Source organism: Esox lucius, chromosome 17 (assembly GCF_011004845.1).
Source record: "Esox lucius isolate fEsoLuc1 chromosome 17, fEsoLuc1.pri, whole genome shotgun sequence".
NCBI lineage: Eukaryota > Metazoa > Chordata > Actinopteri > Esociformes > Esocidae > Esox > Esox lucius.
The window spans coordinates 39,874,441-39,900,106 of record NC_047585.1 but is presented as its reverse complement, the minus strand read 5'-3'; the positions used below and the strand labels follow the sequence as shown (position 1 = coordinate 39,900,106).

At 43.8% G+C, this 25,666-nt stretch overlaps 1 protein-coding gene across 3 annotated transcripts in view; it reads right to left on the bottom strand.

Moving 5' to 3' along the window:
- Nucleotides 1–25,666, bottom strand: part of LOC105024800 (vitamin D3 receptor B) — an 81,421-nt gene that overhangs the window by 41,075 nt on the left and 14,680 nt on the right. For all 3 annotated transcript variants that reach the window (XM_029113869.2, XM_029113868.2, XM_029113870.2), the window contains exons 3-6: nt 7,662–7,809; nt 6,132–6,262; nt 2,134–2,318; nt 556–655 (exon numbers count right to left, since the gene is read on the bottom strand). In XM_029113869.2, the coding sequence (XP_028969702.1) occupies nt 556–655; nt 2,134–2,318; nt 6,132–6,262; nt 7,662–7,809 (564 nt within the window). The remainder of the gene's footprint in view (nt 1–555; nt 656–2,133; nt 2,319–6,131; nt 6,263–7,661; nt 7,810–25,666) is intronic.

Here is a 25,666-nt window from a genome sequence, read left to right as displayed (position 1 = left end):
GCCTGGCACCAACAACCATGCCACGCTCTAAATTGCTTAAATCACCTTTCTTTCCCATTCTGACATTCAGTTTGGAGTTCAGGAGATTGTCTTGACCAGGACCACACCCCTAAATGCATTGAAGCAACTGCCATGTGATTGGTTGATTAGATAATTGCATTAATGAGAAATTGAACAGGTGTTCCTAATAATCCTTTAGGTGAGTGTATATTCAACTGTACTGAGATGTATGTATTTTTTTTTATGTGATTCCTGTTCAGATTTGTCATGTTCACCAATATTTAAACAATAATATGCTAACACGGTCAGCATTCTATAACCTGGAATAGTTATCCCAAAGGAATGCTCCGCGTGCTTAAATCTCACACAGGCTAGGGAATGTCGCCGGTGGTGCTGTCAAATCAGAGCCTTTCCTATTACAGGTCTGGGTGGTGCGGAGTCAAGGTTACCAGACCTGGGTCTGCAAACGGAGGACCACAAGTCCCACCCCGGTGAGGGGTCCCAGGCAGTGGTGGAAGCGGGGCTCAGAAGCGGTTTCAGGTGTGTGAGGTTTACCTGGGGAGGGGCTGAAGGAGTCAGATGAGGCGTTTGACAGAGAGTGGAGGGAAGCAGCTCTGCTGGCACTTCGGGTAACTGGGCCTTCTCGGACAGGAGGCTGGAAGACAACAGACACGACGCCACTTATCTCCCAAGCAGATACCTTTCATGGCCGTATTAGATCTTTAAGGATCCTGTGAATTACAAAACTTCAATAAACGTCGTTTGAGGTGAGCGAAAGTGCAAAACCAGCAACACAGAGACAGCTGAGTGAATGGCTCACGATGATGGCTGGAATAGAGTGAATGGAATGATATCGAGCATATGAAAACAGAGTGTTAGATCCCACACCATTTACTCCACTTCAGGCATTATTCGGAATACTGGTGTTACAGAATAGATACTGGAGTTACAAAGTGGGCACTAGTACATCCTGGTGTTACCGAACAGATACTAGTGTTACAAAGTGGACACTAGTATATACTGCTATTACAGAATAGATACTGGAGTAACACAGTGGACACTAGTATATAGTGGTGTTACAAAGTGGACTCTAGTATATACTGGTGTTACAGAACAGATACTGGTGTTACAGAGTGGACACTAGTATATACTGGTGTTACAGAATAGATACTGGTGTTACAGAGTGGACACTAGTATATACTGGTGTTACAGAATAGATACTGGTGTTACAAAGTGGACACTAGTATATACTGGTGTTACAGAATAGATGGTGTAGACAGGACAGTGGTGTTATAGAGTGGACAGTGGTGTTATAGATTGGACAGTGGTGTAGACAGGACAGTGGTGTTATAGATTGGACAGTGGTGTTATAGATTGGACAGTGGTGTAGACAGGACAGTGGTGTTATAGAGTGGACAGTGGTGTTATAGAGTGGACAGTGGTGTTATAGAGTGGACAGTGGTGTTATAGAGTGGACAGTGGTGTAGACAGGACAGTGGTGTTATAGATTGGACAGTGGTGTTATAGAGTGGACAGTGGTTTTATAGAGTGGACAGTGGTGTTATAGAGTGGACAGTGGTGTAGACAGGACAGTGGTGTTATAGAGTGGACAGTGGTGTTATAGAGTGGACAGTGGTGTTATAGATTGGACAGTGGTGTAGACAGGACAGTGGTGTTATAGATTGGACAGTGGTGTAGACAGGACAGTGGTGTAGACAGGACAGTGGTGTTATAGAGTGGACAGTGGTGTAGACAGGACAGTGGTGTTATAGAGTGGACAGTGGTGTTATAGAGTGGACAGTGGTGTTATAGATTGGACAGTGGTGTTATAGAGTGGACAGTGGTGTTATAGAGTGGACAGTGGTGTTATAGATTGGACAGTGGTGTAGACAGGACAGTGGTGTTATAGATTGGACAGTGGTGTAGACAGGACAGTGGTGTTATAGAGTGGACAGTGGTGTTATAGATTGGACAGTGGTGTAGACAGGACAGTGGTGTTATAGATTGGACAGTGGTGTAGACAGGACAGTGGTGTTATAGAGTGGACAGTGGTGTTATAGAGTGGACAGTGGTGTTATAGAGTGGACAGTGGTGTTATAGAGCGGACAGTGGTGTTATAGATTGGACACGGACCCTGAAGCGGTTGAAGTCAGAGTAGGAGTCATCATAGGTCTTGTGGTGTGCCTCCACCAGTGTGGCGATGACCTGGCTCTGCTCCTCCGTTAGTCGGGGCCGCTGTGCCTCCCTCTGCGCCTCCTCATCCTTCCTCCGCTGGATCAGATCTTTCTTCCTCTGCACCTCCTCATCGGTCAAAATGACTGAGAGCAAGAGATACAGATTTAGCGGAAAGTCAGGGAAAGAGGGCTTGATCAATTGGACATCAAAAAGGTCAGATTAAGAGAGGAAAATGAATGAGAAAGAGAATTCAGGTCTTAAATTAAGAGAGAAAGTGTTTTTGAACAAAGAAGGAAGAATTAAGTGGTGCGAAATCAGTACATCACACCGTAACTAGCTCAATGTGAAAAAAGTAAATCACATCATAACTAGCCCTGTCTGAAATGAGTACGTCACAACATAACAAGCTCTGTTTGAAATGAGTACATTACTTCATATATTATTCATTGTGAAATGTGTATATCACAATAATGACTAGCTCAGTCTGAAATATGTATATAACACCATGACTAGCCCAGTCTGAAATCAGTAAATAACATCACGAGTAGCTGTCTGAAATTAGTACATACAGTAACACCATGACTAGCTTAGTCTGAATGAGTACATAACACCATGACAAGCTCAGTCTGAACTGCATACATCACATTTTGACTAACTTAAGTCTGAAATATTTGCAACATTAAGATGGTAACACAGATAATTATCTTGCTCCGTGCGTATCTCAGTGTGTGTGTGTGTGTCTCAGTATCACGTGTGTGTCTCAGTGTCACGTGTGTGTGTCTCAGTGTGTGCGTGTCTCATCGTGTGTGTGTGTGTGTGTGTGTCTCAGTGTGTAAACAACCGCGTGTGTTCTACAACGTGAGGCATCAGAGGACCTTGTTGTTGTCGGGAGGGGGTGCCAGTGAAAAGACCCCCTAGTGGTGCCGTCAACACAGGACACATTGTCTCCGTGCCGGTGTGCCTGTTGTCCTTCCGGCCAGTGAATTAGCTCACACTCCGCTCCGCCTGTTTCCGCGTCAGTGTATTCCGTGTTGGGGTGTCACTCGCCGGGAGCCCACGGAGAAATCGCACAGGCCGAACAGTATCTGGAGTCCACCCCCCGCAGTAGAACAACAATTCAAAACACCCGCCTGGACTGTACTCAGATTTGGCCGGGCGAATACAGGACAACGACCAAACCTTCTATTTCCAGGACTCTCGGGAAACAAACAGGAGTCCTTTAGATCTTGGCCAGAACATCAGCAGGTGTCTACAGCTCATATGGTGGCGTCATTTACACGCTCCGCTGGAACGCTCCAGCACTACTGGTAAACACCGTAAACACTCTAACCAGGGCAACGGCCTCGAAGAGCTTGACCGGGTCCAAATGTTACATAACATTACGGGTAAATACGGTGTGGGACTCACTCTCAGCACTTTCAGACGGTTACATGACACCGGGATAAATGTCCTGTTTTCCCTGATGCAGGTCATTCGCCAAAAAAGGCCCTGCCGATACGCGCGACAGCGTGCGTTTCTGCCATTGGCACTTCAATAACTGTGTTAAAGCTAACATGTACTGGCTTTCAATAACAATGGAGCTCTTCTGATTACGTTACTTTTAAATTATCCCCATAGAGTGGCTGAATTATCTCCTGTTATTATCGGTGTGCAACACGTCGCCATCCGTTGCCTAACAACGGACAGGCAGAAGTGGGTTTCTGTTTTAAATATAAGAAGCCTATGGCAACAAAGACTGGCCACTAGATTATCCCCAGCTAATCTCTCTGTAAACTACCAAGACAGGCTAAATTCACCTGCTGCCAACACTGGCCTGAGGATTAAGACTCACATAGCTCGTATCTCGAGGTTATCTTTAACATCTTAATTACAGCCGAAACAAAGACAGAGTATTTCGTCCTCTGGTTGATGTTATCATCAGAACCACCTGTGTTGTAGATCAAGTAGTTGACGATACCTGACGATTCCAGCTGCCAGTCCGCTGACCCGGCCCAGATTGTCCTTGTCCTTGTCCATCTGGTCATGTATCTCACTTGGATTATGTTCTATAAACTCTCTGGACACACATTTATTACAATTTCTAATGTTCACCCAGCAGAGCCTGAAGAGACCAGGCCACCCCTCAGAGTCTGGTTCCTCTCTAGGTTTCTTCCTAGGTTTTGTCCCCTATTAGGGAGGTTTTTCCTAGCCACTGTGGATCAACCCTGTTGTTGCTTGCTCTTTGTGGTTTCAGGCTGGGTGTATGTAAAAGCACTTTGTGACAACTGCTGATGTAAAAAGAGCTTTATAAAATAGATTTGTTCGATTGATTCATGACCTGACTCTGGCTGGTTTGACTTTCTGACAGTAGTGTTGCACAAAGTGGAATCAAGTATTTCCTTGTAATTACCAAAGAAAATGTACTTGTTGCAATTTATCAGAGACCGTAAGAGCACAACCTATGTTGACACTGTAGCCTAATCTAGTGTCAATATTTTCTCCCTCCAATTCATGTAGTTTATCAAATACAACTGTTTTAAAATAGCATTGTCTAATATTGTCCTTTCTTATCAAGACAGATGCTTAAATATATCTGTACAGGCTGTTTGTAAAATGTGCTAATATCAGCCAAATTATGATTAAGGTATATTACCTACGTCGGGGGTGTCAAACATTTAATACAAAATACCAGCAAGACTGCATCGAAAACTGGACATTGTCCTTAAAAAAATGTGGGTGCTGTATACAGACTTTTGCATTATGTAGAATCACCGATATAACAGTTAGTAAGTCCAGTTTTTATTTTTCTATTTTGTTATGCATGTAAGATAGAATGTACATAGGATTCTGTAAAAAGCATGTAATCATAAATTAAACCAAAGCAAAATTAGATTTCTCTGTTGAAAGTACAGCCTATACAAAAACAGGAAATAGGATTTTTACATAGATCAATGTGGTTGTATGATTGTTGTGACTGACTAGTTGAGTAAGCCAAATGTTGCAGGCGAGTAAGCCAAATGTTTCCTACATGTTTCCCCTTTGGTAGGGTGATGTTTTGTAGGTTTTGGCCATTCTCCGACAGCCTCCGCGGCTTCCTTTAAACTGTAAAGCAGTGCAACTGACAAACAACACAGTGCAACTGACACACAACACAGTGCAACCGATGCTAAACACACAGAGCACATCCGGCTGGAATTCGTAATTAAGTCGATTATTTAACAGTTTCACCACACTTGCTCATGTCCCACGGTCCCACAGGACCACAATAATGTAAAGGCCAACTACCATGGACCCCTGCACCTCACAACGTTTTGACACCCAGGGTGGCATTTTCTGTTGCAGGCTTGAGCAATGGGCGATCAGCATAGAGGCCACAACAAGTTCCATTTTTTGGTCCGCTAGAGATACAGCTAGTGGCGCCATTAAGGAAAACAGTTGGGCTTTCTGAAACACTTCAGTGATAATGATATGACACAGACAGCGACTGGCTCGTGGCTGTGTACGTGTGTGCGTGCGTGCGAGCTCAGAGATGGCAGTGCGCTGCCACTTGGCAAGCAAAACACTGGCAGCGCTCGCTGTGCGTTGTAGCGTTCCGCTTCGCGGGTGGTATGGAAGAGGGTAAGATGAATCGGCGAACCCCAACACCCGCCATTCTACGTTTGACACCGGCGATCCGGACGGCATACACAAGTGTTGTGTAAAGTCATTCCCAAGTCTCTTTCTTTCTTTTTTTGTTGTCCTTGTTTTACAATCAGGCCGTCTTAAAGGATCTAAGGCTTCCGACGTCTCAGTGAACCCTGACCTGCAATAACTATTTCATGACACGGCAGTAAAAGAGAGAGCAACTCATCTGGCGGGTTATTCCTGCGGTCGGTTATATGGTCAGTCCCCCCCCCCACACCCCCCCACCCCACAAACACCCCCGACTGACCAGCATGGGGATTTGAGGAAGAGGATGATGACCCGGGGACACTTACACTCCTTCATCATGCCGATGTCCACGCAGCGCTTCAGCCGGCAGGCCTGGCAGTGGCGGCGGTTGTCCTTGGTGATGGTGCAGCTGCCGTTGAAGGGGCAGGTAAAGGAGGCCTTGCGCTTCATGCTGCGTCTGTACATAAGGGGGGGAGGGGGGGGGGGGGCTGTAATTAATGTCCTCAAATCTGGTGTTGAATGTGCTGTGACCTTTGGGCAACACTTTAAATAGCATGACATTACTTAGGAAGGATTTCTTAAGCATCCATGTCCACTCCCCCCCCCCCCCCCCCCCCCCAACACACATGCTGAAAATATATGCAGTGTGGATATATATACATACACACACACACATACATTTTAATATTAACTGCTTCATCCTTCTCTGAAACACACAGACACACACAGACACACACCTGCCCGAGAACAAAGTGATGGGTGAAGGCAGCTGGAGGACAAGTATGGAAGCAGATTGCAAAGCATTCTTCTTTTATATCCCCCCTTTATTTACATGAGTGGTGGATGCAACCACAAGGAGGATGTCCATGGAACGGTCTGGGCACGTACAATGGACATGGGTGTGACTGTGTGTGTATGCGTGTTTGTGTGTCTGTATCTGTTTTGTGGGCGTGTGTGTCTGTGTGTGAGTGTGTGTGTCTGTGTGTGTGTGTCTCTGTATGTTATAGTTGTCTGTGTGTGTGTCTGTCTGTGTGTGTGTGTCTGTGTGTTATAGTCGTCTGTGTGTGTGTCTGTGTGTGTGTGTGTCTGTGTCTGTGTCTGTGTGTGTCAGTGTGTGTGTATCTGTGTGTCAGTGTGTCTGTGTGTGTCGGTCTGTGTGTGTTGGTCTCTGTGTCTGTGTCTGCTTGTGTGTGGGTCTGTGTGTGTCTGTGTCTGTCGGTCTGTGTGTCTGTGTGGGTCTGTGTGTGTCGGTCTGTGTGTCTGTGTGTGTCTGTTGGTCTGTGTGTCTGTGTCTGCTTGTGTGTCTGTGTGTGGGTCTGTGTCTGTGTCTGCTTGTGTGTCTGTGTGTGGGTCTGTGTGTGGGTGTGTGTGTGTGTGTGTCGGGGTGTGTGTCTGCGTGTGTCGGTCTGTGTATGTCGGTCTGTGTATGTCAGTCTGTGTCGGTCTGTGTGTGTCGGTCTGTGTGTGTCGGTCTGTGTGTGTCGGTCTGTGTCTGTCTGTGCGTGTCTGTGTGTGTCGGTCTGTGTGTGTGTATCTGTGTGTGTCTGTGTGTGTGTCTGTGGGTGTGTGTATGTCGGTGTGTGTGTGTCTGTTTGTGTGTATCTGTGTGTGTCTGTGTGTGTGTGTCTGTGGGTGTGTGTATGTCGGTGTGTGTGTGTGTCTGTTTGTGTGTATCTGTGTGTGTCTGTGGGTGTGTGTCTGTGGGTGTGTGTGTGTTTCTGTTTGTGTGTATCTGTGGGTGTGTGTCTGTGGGTGTGTGTATGTCGGTGTGTGTGTCTGTCGGTGTGTGTGTCTGTCGGTGTGTGTATGTCGGTGTGTGTGTCTGTCGGTGTGTGTGTGTGTGTGTCTGTCCGTACCTGAAGAAACCTTTGCAGCCCTCGCAGGTCATGGCGTTGAAGTGGAATCCGGTGGCCTTGTCCCCACAAACCCCACAGATCCGTGGTGCGTTCCTGTCAAAGTCATCACTGGCCAGAGTGGAGGTACTCACAGCCGTTGTCTCCATCACTGCACGCACAGAGGAGGAGGCAGAGAAATGGGGTAAGATAGTGAGGGGAAGAGAGAGAGAGAGAGTGTGTGTGTGTGTGTGTGTGTGTGTGGGGTGGGGGGAGAGAAAGGGAAAGAGAGAAAAAGCCACATAAGCAACCATTGACCTGTCAGGCACAGTGGGAGATTGATCAGTATGTGATGTCTTATGACCTTCTTCGGCCTGGGGCTGCTGTACAAATGGTATGGAGCATCTCCCTCAGACAGGAATAACAAGATGTGTGTCACAGTGAAAAAAAAGCTCGGATTCCCAGTTGCAAAAAAACAAACACACATGTATACACACATACATATATATATATATATATATATATATATATATATATATATATACACATATGCGCGCATGCGCACAAACACACACAGACACACACACATACATGTGCGCACACACGCACACACACATCTCTGGAAAACATTAAGAGACCACTGCAAACATATGAGTTTCCCTGGTTTTACTATTCATAGGTATGTGTTTGAGTAAAATTGAAAATTTTGTTTTGTTCTATAAACTACTGGCAAAATTACTCCCAAATTACAAATAAAAATGTTGTCATTATTTATTTGTATTTTGTGAAAATATCAACTTGTCGAAATAACAAATAAAATATGCATCGTGTTCAGACCTCAAATAATGCAAAGAAAACGAATTCATATTCATTTATCAACAACAAAATACTAATGTTTTAAAATCAATATTTGGTGGAATAACCCAGATTTTTTATCACAGCTTTCATTTGTCTTGGCATGCTCTCCACCAGTCTGTCACATTGCAGTTGGGTGACTTCATGCCACTCCTGGCATGAAAATTCAAGTTGCTCAGCTTTGTTTGATGGCTTGTGACCATCCATCTTCCTCTTGATCAAATTCCAGAGGTTTTCAATGGGGTTCAGGTCAGAAGATTGGGCTGGCCATGACAGGGTCTTGATCTGGTGGTCCTCCATCCACACCTTGATTGACCTGGCATGGAGCATTGTCCTGCTGGAAAAAACTATTCTCAGAGTTGGGGAACATTGTCAGAGCAGAAGGAAGCAGGTGTTCTTCCAGGATAACCTTGTACTTGGCTTGATCCATGCGTCCTTCACAAAGACAAATCTGCCCGATTCCAGCATTGCTGAAGCATCCCCAGATCATCACCGATCCTCCACCAAATTTCACAGTGGGTAAGAGACAGGTCTCCGTCTAACCATTAGACGACCAGGTGTTGGCCAAAGCTGAAAATTTGACTCGTCAGAGAAGTTGACCTTACTTCATTCCTCTACTGTCCAATCCTTATGGTCTTTTGCAAACTTCAGCCTGGCTCTTCTTTGCTTCTCATTGATGAAGGGCATTTTTCCAGCATTGCACAACTTCAGCCCTGCCCCTAGAAGCCTGTTTCGAACCATCCTCACCACAGCTGCTGTTTGCCATTCTTTTTGTAGGTCACTTGATGTCATCCTACGGTTGTTGAGTGACATTCGAATGAGTTGACGGTCATCTAGGTCAGTGGACAGTAGTTTTTGCCCTCTGCCAGTCTGTAGCTTTGTTGTCCCCAATGTCTGTTGCTTGACCTTGTTCTTATGAACTGCCGTCTATGACATTTTCAGGACTGAAGCAACCTGACCCTCACTGTATCCCTCTGCCAGTAAAGCCAGAATTCAACCCTTCTTTTCCTCACTCAAAGATTTTCTTTTCAACTCTTTTGTCATGCTGAATAGTTCATTTTTTATTCAAATTACCTTTGAGGTACTACTTGCACTGTTTTTGCCATCCAGCTGGTCCTATTGCAAGAGGATAGTGATGACCACAGCAGTGTTTTTTACTTTTGCTTGTTAAATCAGATTTGGTTCAGGTAACCACCTAATCAGTACCTCATTAAGTAAAATGAGGTGTGCCTGTGTTGGAATTTAACAAACACTGGAATGGAATGGCTGCCATACATGTTGAGATGCTGATTTAAGAAAAATTAGGAGTGATTTTTCCAGAGTTGTATATATATATATATATATATATATATATATATATATATACATACATACATATATACACACCGATCAGCCATAAAAGTATGACCACCTGCCTAATATTGTGTAGGTCCCCCTTTAGCCGCCAAAACAGCCCTGACCCGTCAAGGCATGGACTCCACTAGACCTCTGAAGGTGTGATATGGTACCTGGCACCAAGATGTTAGCGGCAGATCCTTTAAGTCCTCCATGGACCTGTTTGTCCAGCACATCCCACAGACGCTCGATTGGATTGAGATCTGGGGAATTTGGAGGCCAAGTCAACACCTTGAAATTGTTGTATTCCTCAAACCGTTGCTGAACCATTTTTGCTTTGTGGCAGGGCTCATTATCCTGCTGAAAGAGGTCAACGCCATCAGGGAATACTGTTGCCATGAAAGGGTGCACATGGTCTGCAACAATGCTCAGGCAGGTGGTATGTGTCAAAGTAACATCCACATGAATGGCAGGACCCACGGTTTCCCAGCAGAACATTGTTCAAAGCATCACACTGCCTCTGCTGGTTTGCCTCCTTCCCATAATGCATCCTGGTGCCATGTGTTCTCCAGGTAAGCAACGCACCCGGACATCCACGTGATGTAAAAGAAAACGTGATTCCTCAGACCAGGCCATCTTCTTCCATTGCTCCGTGGTCCATTACTGATGTTCACGTGCCCATTGTAGGTGCTTTGGGCAGTGGACAGGGGTCAGCATGGGCACCCTGACTGGTCTGCGGCTACTCAGTCCCATGTGCAACAAACTGCGGTGCACTGTGTGTTCTGACACATTTCTAGAAGTACCAGCAGTAACTTTTTCAGCAATCTGAGCTACAGTAGCTCATCTGTTGCATCGGGCCACCCTTCGCTCTACATGTGCATCAGTGAGCCTTGGCCGCCCATGACCCTGACGCCGGTTCACCACTTTTCCTTCCTTGGACCACTTTTGATAGGTACTGACCACTAATAAATAAATGTCTGCTGTGTGTCTGAAGTGTGTATTGTCTACATTTTGAAGGAAAAACTATGTGGGGGAAAATATAAGGGAAACAAAATTACTACTGAAATAAAACTATATATAAGTTAAAGAATATTAAAAGGTGGAGCACACAGAGAAATGGTTAAAGCTTAAGTAATGTAGAGAACATATTCAATATGAAAAAAATATATATTTTGATGTCATTGTTGTTCATTTGCTAGTGCTCATTAGCAGAGAGGGATTGTGTAATAAATCAGAGAGGGATTGTGTAATAAATCCAACCACACTAATTCTATTACGATTCTTTTTGTGAAAAACTTCTTCAGTGCAGCAGTGAATGTATTGTATGAAATACTCAGGAGTTTGTAAATTTACAAATATCATGTGAAATTAATGGGGCACTGTGTGCTACATCCAGCAAAACTATATTTTCTACCCCCGGTTTAACCCCCAATGCAACACACTATACTGTACATGGAATACATATTGTCTCATTAGTTAGTAGCTAGTGGCTTTTCTAGGATGGCATAATAGTAGAGTCTTCAGCTGACATGGCAGAGGTGAATTCTAGGGTCCTGGTGCCTGGAGCTTGGAACATAACCAGAAGGAGCGAAGTGGGTGGAAAAAATGTTGGGTCTAGATTATATTTGATTACAGGATTTAACAGAATAAGGTGCTTGTTATATTGGGCAGAGTATCTATTTCACTCAAGAATCTGTGTGAGGCAGAAAGGCATGTCACCGCAATGGTAGCATCTCCGTAAACAAACAATCACTGTCCTTTACAAAGCCCTTTCTCAGTCCCGTTCTCCTTCACCACCGCCGAGTGTAAAGGAGAGCAGGCCAAGATGGGGAGGGGTGGCTGGAGGAGGAGGGATGGAGTAATGGAGCAATGAGGGCTGGAGGAGGGGGAGGGGGGATTGAGTGGAGACAAAGGAGGGTGACAGAATCTCAATACTGTACCGATATGAATATAAACAAACTCACAAATCACGAGCAATGAGGTAAGGAGGAAGGCTGAATAATTTAAGCCATTTTGGCAGAACTCTCCATCATGACTTGCCGCAAAAGCAAATACCCCAGAGGTGTCTGAAAAACATGGGTGCTGCTCAAACACATCTGGGGCGTGGCCTATGTTATGCATCAAACAGGATCCGGAGAAGTACCGATTTAGGTTCACCTTTAAATTCACAATCAGAAAAAGAACAGAGATAGTCTGTTCCTAAATCAGCCCTAATACCCTACTCTGAGATGTGCGATTGTGTTTTTGTAACCACCCAGTGAAAATCAAACCTTTAGAAAGTTTATATTCCGGTAACTCACATCCAAATACAGTTGTCGACTCATCGTATACTTGTACGTGGCCACAGCATAAATTGCAGTGGGGGAAAAAGAAACTTTGAACGGGCGCGCTTAGTCGAGGTTCTCAACTTACAGTTGATAGTTAGAAATGTACAATGTGCCGGGCATCAGCAGTTGTCTACTTCTGTCAGTCACTGACATTCACTCAATTAGCCCGTGTGTGCTGAGTATCTGTCTTAACATAGTATACAGATTTCTCTGGCTCTCAGCTGAGAATTTGAGTACCGGTGCTTGATGGTCCGAGCTCATATTCAAGCAGACTAAGAGGCAGCCCCATCCCTTTTACTCGCCAGGCCCGGGATAGATCCTGTACATCTATGAGCACACTACCTGTTTTTTTATGTGTTTATTCACGGATTAAAGCACCATTCTAGACTTGCATTTGAACGTGTTTTTTTATTATTATTTTTTTAGCTTTTACGGCCACAACGATTCCTCAGCCACCAGGTCTTGCTTAGGGCCCCCAAAAGGCTAAAGGCAGCAGTGGCTGGACAGGATGGCCTCTCAAAGACTTCAGCTGAGAAAAACCCATTGAAAATGAGTAAGACCCAGCCTACGTTTACTCGACTTGATGGGCTTGGCAGTGGATGTAGGCATATCTGCAATGACCACTAAGCTGGTGAAACTGGATAATTACTGCCGATGCATAAAAACATTCTTTGACGAAAAGAGAATCCCTGTGATAAATACAAGAACTGGCTGTATGATGGGAAAGCTGCATCCTTGGAAAAACAAACAAATATTTCTGGGAATATGGTTAGCAGATGGCCTCAGCCAGCCATGGCAAGGAAAGACCCGATGCTGACGAATAAACACTTTACAGAAGCACTCTACTATGAAGCAGATTGTTTTTACAATGACGGCCAGCTGAAGAGCTATAGAAGCTTGTCTTGACACTGTAATGCAAATTGACAACTCTACTCAACACTATGACAGCTCTACTCAACACTATGACAGCTCTACTCAACACTATGACAGCTGTAATCAACACTGTGACAGTTCTACTCAACACTGTGACAGCTGTAATCAATGCTAATACAGCTCTACTCAACACTATGACAGCTATAGCCCAATCAGTACTATTACAGCTCTACTCAACACTGACAGCTGTAACCAATGCTATTAAAGATCTACTCAATGCTATGACAGCTGCAATCAATGTCATTACATCTCTACTCAACCCTATGACAGCTCTAATCAATGGAATTGCAGCTCTACTCAACACTATGACAGATGTAAGCAATGCTATTACAGCTCTACTTGATGCTATGACAGTTTTATTTAATGATATGACAGTTTTAGTCAATGCAATGACAACTGTACTCAGTGCTATGACAGCTGTAAACAATGCTATGACTCAGTGCTATGACAGCTGTAAACAATGCTATGACAGCTGTTCTTGATGCTAAGACAATTTTATTTAATGCTATGACTGTTTTAATCAATGCTATGAAAGCTCTACTTAACGCTATGACAGCTGTAAACACTTCTTTGACAGCTGTACTCAATGCTGTGAAAGCTCTACATAACGCTCTGACAGTTCTGCTCAATGTTATGGGAACCCAAATCAATCCTGTAAAAGCTCTACTTGACTCTGAGAAACCTATTCAACACTGACAACTCTAATCAACGGCGAAAGCTCTACTTATTGCTATGTCAGCTCTACCTAACTTTGTGAAAGCTCTACTCCGCACTATAACAACTCTATTAAACACGGTGGACTGTCCGGCTCAGTGCTGCGACAGCTGCACTCCGACACTGATTGAAAGATCCAGTCAATATCACAGCCCCAGAAAACAGAGATAGACTCAATACATGACACAGCATGAGTCTTCTTCTCATCAACACCACCCAACAGTGGTGACAGTTTGAATCAACACTGTGATGGACCTGACAGCTGTACAAACAATTTTACACCACTTGTTACGACATGACGTGGGCGTCTGCCTTTTCTCTGGGTTAGGGGTGGCCAGAGTACTGAGGGTGCCCGTTGCCCATGCCCAGACGCTGTGTTATTGTGGTGACATAACCAACCCCCTCCCCTATAGCACCCCACCACCCACCCTCCCACGTAGGCCTCACCTTCCACAAGTGCAAAGGTTAAGCACACACAAAGGATCAACGGTCGCATAGAACAATAACACGCTGGCTGCACTAGGCAACCAGAGAGCCGATTCAGGGCAGGGAAGTAATAGGCAAATTGAGGAATCAAAGGAATCAATCAAACATTAATATCTTTAAGGAGCAGGGTCAAAGACAAATTAGGCTGGGTCTACATGGCAACTTTATGATGTGACCACATGTGGATAAGAACTTAAGTATTTAGCCTGAAATATTTCCATGAATATTAACAAATGAACCCACTCAAATACTGAGGTGTCCATACAAACTGCATGAATTAAAGTGCCTACAGTAGTATAGTAAAATATAGCCTTTTTGCAGACCTATTACAAAATAGAGAGGTTATTATCTAGTCGCAAAAATGATACCACTGTTTAAATATGTATTCTACATGAAGACTCTATAACATAGAGTCAACTCCCAAAACAGGACATTCCCAACGCAAACAGGACGATAGAAAGAAAAAACAGTTTGGCGCAGATTAGGTTTACCAAGTTTCCTGTTTTCCCTGCAGGTCCCAAGGATTCCTTAATAACATTGATATTGTGGGAAAACTGCCTCTTTTTAGGACAATAAACACTTGAGATCAGAGTCTGTCTCACATACAGTGCAGAGAGGGAGGTCTTCCGGAGTCTTGCTGGGTTTTTGTATGGGTTGCCATTTGAGCATAGCCTGTATATATACTCGCAAAGCCACAACATAGGCCCAGCTAACATTAGGTTAGCCACTCTAGTTCAGTCGTTTTATACAATCGATATATGCAAGTGACACTGTGTGTATATTACATTGCCAATTTGGCACCGGTGCCGCAACACCATAAACCAAACAAAAAAAACCACACATACGACATATAGGCTAGTTAGATCCAACTTTCAGGCTGATGCCAACTTCTCACAAATCACTGACAGACTGTCACGGGAACGTGATTCATTACTTCATCTACATCATTACATTCTATAGGAGAAAGCCAATCCACTGTGATTCCATTTGTCCCAGACAACCCATTACACTAAACTCACAATAGCAAACAGAGGAGCTGTAAATAATGGATCAGCTTATTAGCGGGGACCTTGTGTCACTCAAGGGCCCGACACAAAACAGAGGAAACAGGGAAGACAAAGAAGACAAAGCGGTGCCCTACTCATTATTATTGTAGCACGGACTAAATCATATGTATGATGTGCACAGATATTGGAACGGTATCAATCAAAGTTGCTATTTTCTGTTTATATAGTTAAACTATTAACAATATGTAGCATTGTTTATAAAACTAAGGCCAACTCCAGGGTGGCAGTAGTACTGTATGAGAGTTACGGTAAACGACAGTAAAAGACAGTAGTACTGAATGAGAGTTACTGTAAGAAACAGTAAAAGACAGTAGTACTGTATGAGAGTTACTGTAATAAACAGTAAACGGCAGTAGTACAGCATGAGAGTTACTGTAAGAGACAGTAAAAGACAGTAGTACTGTATGAGAGTTACTGTAAGAAACAGTAAACGGCAGTAGTACTGTATGAGAGTTACTGTAAGAAACAGTAAACGGCAGTAGTACAGCATGAGAGTTACTGTAAGGGACCGTAAAAAACAGTAGTACTGTATGAGAGTCACTGTAAATGCAGTCTACCAGGACAGTTAACAATCCAAAGTAGTCAGCTTCCTTTATTGGTTTGTTTTCTATTTGTGTGTAAGAAAATACAGAAGAAAATCTCAAAACAAAAACACCTCATTTCTGTTATTCCCCGTCTGTTTTCATTCACGTGCATCTGTTATAATTATTTATTCAATGTCTGTTTATTGTAATGTATTTAATGTGTGTTTATTATAATTATGTATATAATGTGTGTTTATTACAATACATATTTACTTGAGAGACAGCCTTGAGGGTTTTCCCATTGACAACGGGAGGGAAAAGAAGCAGTGTGTTGACGCCAAAGAAAGATCCTTCTTCCCTTCGTGCCGGACACAGGGAAATGGAACCTGTGTGTGTGACTATGACAGGCTCCCGCCAAATCCAGACTGTTTTTTAGACGACACCCACAACACGCAGGCCGCGCTTTTTCGATCCCAACTGGAATTTTTTGTCAGAACGTTGATATGTGCAAATGTCTGCATGAACACTGCAATGCAGCAATGTTTCATGTAGTTGAGTCCAGGGGCCTACTCTGCACGGCATGTTAGGGAGTAACTCCTCTGAATGTGATAAGAGTCAGTTGATCTACTTTAAGCTGTAGACAGACAACACAAAAGCCAGGGTGGTTACTGGTCTCTACTGGGTTATCGCATGTAATTGTACGGCGCCTACAGCCAAACAACTATCAGGGGCTACAAATGCTGGAGCCGATCCAGGTCAGGGAAAGGTCACGCAAAGGTCAGGGAAAGCATTGGAATAAACCGAACTCTGTGCAGATCCAGGGAGAGGGGTGCGTGTCTTCGGTGTGGTCCGGCGAGGCCTTCTGTGACTGTGCTGTTGAACATTACATTGCAGAGATGCTACAGAAAGTGGCACAGTTAAGAGGAACTGCCTGGGTCCGGGCTTGAATCTAGGCCAAGGCGCTACAGTGCTGAGAGAAGCCTGCTGTACCGTCATCTATATTAAGTGTGTCAGGCCCCCTTCGTGTTACCCATTCTCTGTCTGATTGGCGAGCTGCTAGTGGGTAGATCAGGTACCTCTACAGCACACGTAGTTACCAGGTCAGTTCTAGACTAGATCTGACACTATCCCAGTGTGACAAAACTGAGCTGCATTAAAGGTACAGTAGGTAAGCTTAGAAGAGTTGATCTGGGTTCCACTAACACAAAAGGTGCAAGACATCCCAAGGTGCATTTGCAAAGAAAAAGAAAAATGCCTGCCTCATATGTTATTGGTTGTGTCTCTGAATCCAATAGGGTAAAACAGCTGTTGTGTTGTTGTTGTTGTTGTTGTTGTTGTTAACCAACACATAAGGAACACATCATGGAATCAACCGCTTTAATCTGCGTGAACATTTACACTCATCAACACATTTTCCTCAGAGAGGTGTGGTCAAGGGCTCTGCTTGGGGGACTCGGGTCAAAAGTAGTGCACTACGTTGGAAAAAGTGTGCCATTTGGGACAACCGCCAGGTTGGCCGGAGCCCTCCACTGCTGCCCTTTAAATGGCCCCTCGCTCCTGACAGCCAGGGGGAGGAAGTGAAGGCCCTGGGAGAACATAGCAGAGAACACTACAGGGAGGGGAAAGAATCACACAGAGTTACAACAAAATGAGTTCTCCCCCTACAAGAGCGGGATGGATGTGAATCCCTGCTGCTGAAGTGTATGTGCCCTGGAGGACACAGCAAAGGCTGTTAGACCACCCCAGGCCACAGAAGGAGGGAGAATGGAGGTGAAGGAAATCAGCAGCAGGAAAACTAAGCAAAACAAAGAGATGGCAAGTTAAAGGCAATGATTACAGATCAACAGATTGCCATGGATTGGAAGACATAGAGATACAGACAGAGATATGATAAGGTGGAGAGACAGGACGGGATAGGCAGAGAGGGAGAGAGAGAGAGGGGGGGGGGCACAAAGCCCCGGTGTGTCACAAAGCCCCGGCGTGCCACAAAGCCCTGGTGTGTCACAAAGCCCCGGCGTGCCACCAAGCCCCGGCGTGCCACAAAGCCCCGGCGTGCCACAAAGCCCCGGCGTGTCACAAAGCCCCGGCGTGTCACAAAGCCCCGGCGTGTCACAAAGCCCCGGCGTGTCACAAAGCCCCGGTGTACCACAAAGCCCCGGTGTGTCTGATGAGGATGTGCAGCAGAAGCTCCCGGCAGCCCCGGAAAAGGACCAGTGGGCCAACTGCACGAGGGAGCAGAATAGTGAAGAGGACAGACAGACTTTTTTTGTGCCATTCAAACGGCAGCTATAAATATCGCTAGCTACACACAGCCTGAGGGCCAGGGCTAAAAATAAAACATCCCGGGACAACTACTCATCTTCGTAGGATCCATCAGCAACAGCGAGTGAAACGCCACGGTCTGCATTGGAAACACAGGGATCGACGACGCACTGATATTTAGACGCCCCTCGGCAGTTTGTTTGGCGGTCTACAAATAACAAAACGTTTTCGTTTATTCAACCCCCCAAAAAACAGTGATATCTGAAAAAGGTGACTTTTAAATGGTGATGCAACCTCGCTCAAAACTAACAATTGAAATTCAACAGTTCAAAATAACGCTCGCAAAATGTTTTAAAACCATTCCAAAAGGCAAAAGTTATATGCCATTAAGTGGTAAAACAAGACAGGCTTTGGGACCGTGCAGGCAGCAGGGACTGGGCTCCAAGGCTGCCTATACATTTGTTGTGCAGTGGTTGGCTTCAGTGCATCAGGGCAGCTACACTATTCAGCTACGCTAGTCAGCCACACTAGTCAGCTATGCTAGTCAGCCACACTAGTCAGCTATGCTAGTCAGCTATGCTAGTCAGCTATGCTAGTCAGCTACACTAGTCAGTGCATCTGTTCAGTAGAGTAGCCCAACAGTAATTTAACCTCACATGAAACTAAGGTTTTTAAGCCCGGCACTGAACTAATGTTTAGAGTAGCAAATACCTGTTCGACGTGTGTTTGTACATTAAGGGACATTTTGATTGAGGTTAATGAAGCTACAGGCAAGATAATAGCATGAGTCATTAATACCTTTTAAGAGCTTGTTTTAAATGTTCATTATAAAAGCAAATTACAGAAACAAACAGCGTGTTGTTTTTAGTTAAAGCAGTGTAACAAGGGGGTCTTCTCAACAGTGTTTCATACAGGGTTCTGTGTTAGCAGCGTGGGCACTGGCTGTCCCAGGAGGGGTCCGGGACAATTCTTTTTTGTTTTTTAGTAGAACAGCTGTCAGACGGTCGCTTCTGGTGATTTTTTTTTTTTGATTTTTTTTTCACACAAGCAAGACAGTTTAGCTTTATTTTCCTTTACTGTGAGAACAACTGAAGAAACATCTTGAGGGTTGGATTTTTTTGTTTGTGTGATGATGGATGTTGATTGCTCATCCACTTGGTCCACATGATGATAAAGAAATCTGAGTAACAAATAGAAAGACTTGTTGATTATAATGAAGGTGATGTTGACAGCAATGGAAAACCACAAGACACTGGCGACTTTTTGTTTCAGCAGTCACTTTGGCAGGTATATAAATCAAATCTGCCAATTCTTATTTTTACCAGCTAATTACATCATTAAACCAAAATAACAATTGAGTACATTCCAGTCTTAAAGAAAAAATGTATACCTAATAAACAAGTAACCATGTTTACTGTTCAATTTTCCTCAAATCCTTTGACCTAAGTCCAAGCAGTAAAATCACAGATGAGATTAACATTTTTAGCGGCACCTTTAAGAGCAGGAGGTTACCGTGGCAACAGAGCCAACTGCACTTGTCGTGGAGAATTTCTCACGCTGCCACTCGCTAGCTTCTATCGGATGGTCGGTGGAGTTTAAACTCAAACTAACAGTCAAAAACTAGCAAGAATGTGAACAAAACCATGTAAATACCCAAGTAACACAGAGTTAGATAGAATTTGGTTAAAAACATTGCACTGGTAAACAATCTTACAAAGCTCCAATGATTTGGTTGGCTCTGAGCATATTTCTGCCACCACTGAGGTCGCTTAATATAGTCATTTCCAGCTATGAAACCAAAGGTCCGAAAGATGTTGAAAAAAAGTAGTAGGTTTTTGGTGTGCTATAAATCACAATTTGCAAATACTCTTTCTTGTCAGTAGTGGACTTGGACTGTACAGGGCCTTGTGAGACGATCTGAGACGCTTTGGATTGAACTCCTCATTAATTTAGTCAGGCTGACTTGGGCCACTCCATAACAAGCAAACCAACATGGATGAATGTCCAGCGTTCAACATTAACGATGGCCCACTCTCCCGGGGCCAGTAAGACCTAACATCGGGCCAGTAGACAAAGATAGTCACTAGCCCGTAAGGCTCAATTGTATTAAAATGTTTGCTGGACATCTTTGTCACTCTTGCCACTTGGATTTTCGCTTGCTCTCGCATTAAAATGCGTATGTGGCGCTTCTTCTCCCACCTCGATGTGGGACAGAACCGGTGCCGTCTTTTTGTTCAATAATATTTGATGGCTCGTCTTTTTTGACCAATCATAGTTCATAGTGGATTCTAGAGCAGAACCCAAACGTGGCATTTTATGAGGCAAAGCAAACATGATCGATTTTGGATCCCGGTCGCGACATACCAACTTTGCCCGGACTTCAAGCAGAACACCAGCAGGGGGGGCAGGTCGATGTGGGAAAGGGCTGCTTTGTGGGAAATTGAGCATCTGACATGTGATAAGAAGCAAAACAGAAAATAAACTACAAACATCACTTTTGTAGTCTATATATGTTCATGCTATTTAATTGTCCCTGCAACTATACCAGACAGCTGTTGTGTCCAGTCCACTGTCTGTAAACCTAAACATCAGATTTCATGGTCATCCGATCTGACTGTTATCCTTGGTGTTGAATATCGGATAATGCGCTTGAAAACATTGCTCTTCCAGTCATAAAGGTTGCCGACCCGCGGCCTAGTGGAAAGCGATGGAAAGAGAGGCTTGTTCCTTATTTCCTGCCGTCGTCCAATAGCTGTTGGCGCGAGGTGACGTGTGGGACTTGACATGCAGTCGGTCTCTAATGTGCGCAGTGTGTGTTGACAGAATGTCATGGAAACGGAGGCCCCTTATTTCCACACCCTGGCCAATCCGGCCATTGTATACATTAACTGTACAGGAAGGAGCTGGCCGATCTAGGGCACACAGGGGCCACCAAGGGGGCCAGGAAGGGGGCCACGAAAGGAGCCAGGAAGGGGGCCAGGACAACAGCTTACAGGCTGATCGAGGCAGTGCCAGAAGCAGCCTCAGACACGCCCCCTCACGCCATGTGTCAGGGAGTCAAAGGTCACTCACTGTACAATGTCACAATAGGTTCTAAGGTGCCAGGACCTGATTGGTTGGAGGAACTACCGCCTGTTTCACACTATAGATCCAGATGAACTAAGGCAAGCTCTGTGCCGGGCCAGGAAAGTTAGTCCGACATAGCTGGAGCATTTGTGCAGGAATGGATGATATGGAAAATGATCCAGACCAGCAAAGTACTGCTCGGCACGGACAGTAGTGTACCAAACCCACTGTGACAAATTAAGTACATCATTTGTCTTATCATCAACCTTTAATTAGAGACTAACTGATATGGAGAATGATCCACTGAGACAGGGTCAGATTTTACACATCACTACAGTGGGAATCAGCAGTTTAAACAATAACAAAGCGTTAGCCCTGCCTTTGTTTCTTTAAAAAGCTGAGGGATGAGTCTGGAGAAATGCAACCGTCTACAAGTTCATACGCAGAAACACAGAGAGGCATGGACTGACAGTTTGAAGCATGTTATGAAACTTCAGAGTGTTTGTTTACATTTACATTGTTTACAAACAATGGACAAAAACAAGCTGCTAGTGTAGGTTCTCATTGGGTACAACAGTTGAACTAAACTCATGAGGCATTTACAACTCACATTTCTCAAGAATAAATTGATAACATACATTTACAGGGCCAGAATGTATGCGACAACTCCCAATTGAGTCTTCAAGGTTAGTTTTGAAGTAGGGTAATCTGTTTCTAGATCTGGTCAGGGATCACTGAAACCTGAATTCCGTCTTGGGAACCACACGTTGGGTTAATCAATTATTGCAATTGATCAATCAACTGTCAAAGAAGAGGGCAAACCTGTCGTACAGCCGTCCTGGGGCAGTTGGGCTGCGCGGCCCGGCTACGTTGGAGTGAAGTAACTAATGAGAGAGATATAAAGTGGTGGTTGAGATGAGCCAGCGGCAAGGCGTGCTGTAATTACGTGCTAGGCCGCAAAATCACTTACAACGTGCCATTTCAAGTGGGTGGTGAAAGCTCTAAAATGAGACATACTCCATAAAACGGGGGCCTGTTCAGAAGGGTGCATAGTTGCAAGACGCACAGATGGAATCGCGTTTTGTAGAACAGCAAATGTGATTTTCCGTCATTAGGCATAATGTCAGATTTATTAATACATTTCCAAGAGAAATGTTCTAAGCGTTTCATCTTACTGATGTGCCGGGCAAGGCTACACACTTGACCCCGCAACGCTCCATCTGGAGTGTGTGGCTGGAGAGACAAAATTAGACATTCTTATCTGTAACATTCAGAAACATTTCAACTCAGCTGAATGCACCCCAGGACTGGGAGTTTCCCTTTGGGGCCAGGCAGCGCCGACCAACCGTTCGACAGTAAACAAGAGCTTAGCATGCGACAGAGAGTGACTCATTCTCTCCACTTCTGATTTATTCATTCAAATGACTGAAATAACATACATGCATCACACAACCATGACTGTACATTTACTATATCCAGGGACAACACTAAAGTAAGGGACTTCGGGAGCATGGTAGGACTGTCTCAAGACCCGTTGGATGTTATCAATGACCATCTGACCACGGTACTGAAAAAGTGACAAAATAGAAGTGCTCGCCTGGGATCAGCGTGTCATTGCATTAAACATGTTCTAAAAGACTAAACTGCTCCGATAGGTTTTTGTGAGTGTGTGCTCCGGAGACCGTCAAACTCGCGGGACAGTTGAAAACGGAACAGCACTTAAAAACTGTTCATTACGTGCAACTGGGCGTGTGAGAACCAATCATTTATTCTAGTATGTAAGCCATATTACTACAGAGCCGAACTAGTGTACTGAATTATTGAACAACTCCTACGTACCTAATGCATTATTCAACAACACCAGGTAGTGTCTGTAGCCAGCCTCCTACTCCATCGCTGGAACTAAAGGGATAGTTTACTGAAGTCCCATTAACGCAGAATTCCTCGTGCATTCAGAAAAGGCGGACGTCGGCTTAATGACTGTGACACTCAATTTTAAAGTTCTAACTTCAACCTATTTAAAAAAGACTTGCAGTGATAATTCGAATATCCGTACAACTAAAGTTTGGCGACATTGTTACTGACTTCATAAACCCGAAACGGACAGAGAACAAACAAGTTAAATAAAAAAGTCAAGGTATTATAGTATTCCCATCACACACTTTTCCTAAGATCCAATGTTTCCCGCTGAAGTTGCTTTAAAGAAATAATGAGATGTAAGTTTCCAAAACAGGGAAACAGAGAGCAACAAAGGGAGATGAAGTAAGACAATATACAAACGAATGCCGTTTCATGCCGTTCTGATATTAGTTTGTTTGCTAAAGGTCAAACCAAACTTCCTTTATTTGTGATATTGTGATTACAGCGAAGAATGTTAAGAAATTAGATCTGTGTATTAAGTATCTGTTTCATAAGAATGCATGTTCAGTCTATTACAATGCAGAGTTTTGGAAGGTAACGCAGGTTAATCCCCAAAATATTTACAGTATATATTTGATATTTTCAAGCCTCAAAAAAGGGATCAGTAAGATAGAATTGCTTTTTGCAAAATCTGTTATGTTGTTCCTTGCATGCCTTTTGAAATTTAAATATATCAAAGAGGAAAGCAACATACACTTAACTTCCCCCGAAAATGGTGCCTCAAAAAACATGGCTGTGTGGCTACTCAATTCCAAACCCTTTTTTGTTTCCCCAGCCTTCTATTCCATTAATCAGCTAATGGACAGTGTGACACACCGTGAGCAAATACTGGATGAGCGACTTATAGCACTGAGTAAATAAACATGATACAACCAGAGCACCGCTAGAAGGCTCACTTAAGCTAGCCATGCTAGGCAAAGCTAACATCGCGAGAGAGCTAGAAAAAGGCTAACATGCTAGTATTCTTAGACCAAATCGAGCAGTTGATAAGACTCTTATTGAAGCTAACCATCGCTAATGCTTGATTTGGATAGTCAATGGTTATATGCCTTACAAACTATCAATAACATTACAAAAGAGTATATACTAACCCTAACCCTAACTCTAACCCCAAACTTTATCCTATTCCTAACCCTTTCCCTAACCTTTAACCCAACACTTATTCCAAACCTAACCTTAACCTTCGCCAGCATTTTCTTTCAACTACTGATCTACCAACATTAACCCTAAACTTAAACCTCCTCCTAGCCCTAACCCTTTCCCTGACCCAATTCTCAACACTTACTCTAAACCTAACCTTCCCATTAGCGATCAAAGACTTTTCACTGATTGTTTATTGACAGTTCGTTGATACTATGACTACATGTAGAGCATGTACAGATGGTAAAATAATGTGTAATGCAATGTTATGTCAGCTGGCCCCATGGGGACATTATAGAAAGTGTTATACTGGGATATTTTCAAAAGCTCACGCTCCACATTTGTCTGATCTAGATTGCAACAATTGGTATATAGGTGTGGCTTCACACAAGGAAGAAATGTGCTTCTAGCAACCATAAAGATATTTTCTATGTTCTTTCATTTTCTTAAACACACCAGAATCCCTACTCTTCTGGGATTGATTGACCTATCCGCACGTAACTTGAAGTGTAGCATCTACAGTTGAGATTCTAAAACAAACATATTTCTACAGCATAAAAAACCTGGCCTCTACTGACCAATTCATTTCATGTGGCTGAGTTTTAAAACATAGATGCCTATAAATCAGGCATAGATATTTGAATCTTAACAAAACTTGGTGAACATGTTCACAACAATGGTAAACGATTATGGGTGCAAGCACGTTCAGATCACACTGTGGCACTATAAAGGCCATGTTTTTCTATCCAATACAAAACTACAACATAGACTAAGGTTCTGGTGAAGTTGCATTTTAACATGTGGAATGTCATTGAACATTTAGAAAATCACAAATCTTCTCATTGCTTTTTTTTTTTTTTTTTGCAATGTTTTAGAAAGTGGTTTAAGGAGTAGAGAATGAACAAATTCTAAGGAAATGTCTAATTTCCATTTAATTTCCCTCGATGGAGGCAGTGTGTTTCCTGCTGAAACCCAGCAACGCTGCTTAAGGCGTTAATCTTTATTGAAAGTTTTTATTGTTTGATCGCCCACCCCAGCCAACGTGTATACATCTCCAGACATTGTTGCCACTCTGTTTCCTATCTTCTAGCCAACATCAACTGGTACTCTTTCAATCTCCTGGGTAATGACTCTGACCTCAAACAGAACGCAGCAAGGTTCCAACACTCACAAAATCCCAACTTGTTTCCTTATTGCTACTGACCATATAAAAGGGTACAGGTAAAGGGAAGCTAAGCCATAGTTTGCACACATTCAGTCGTTTCAGGCTTGCGGCGAGGCAGGAAAGGAGACAAGGAAAAAATGTGGAACTCATCCCGGAGGTTAGATCAACATCCATGAACGTCAATAGAAGCTAAGTAAGAACCAAGCCAGGCCTCCCACCAACCTGATTACCTAGA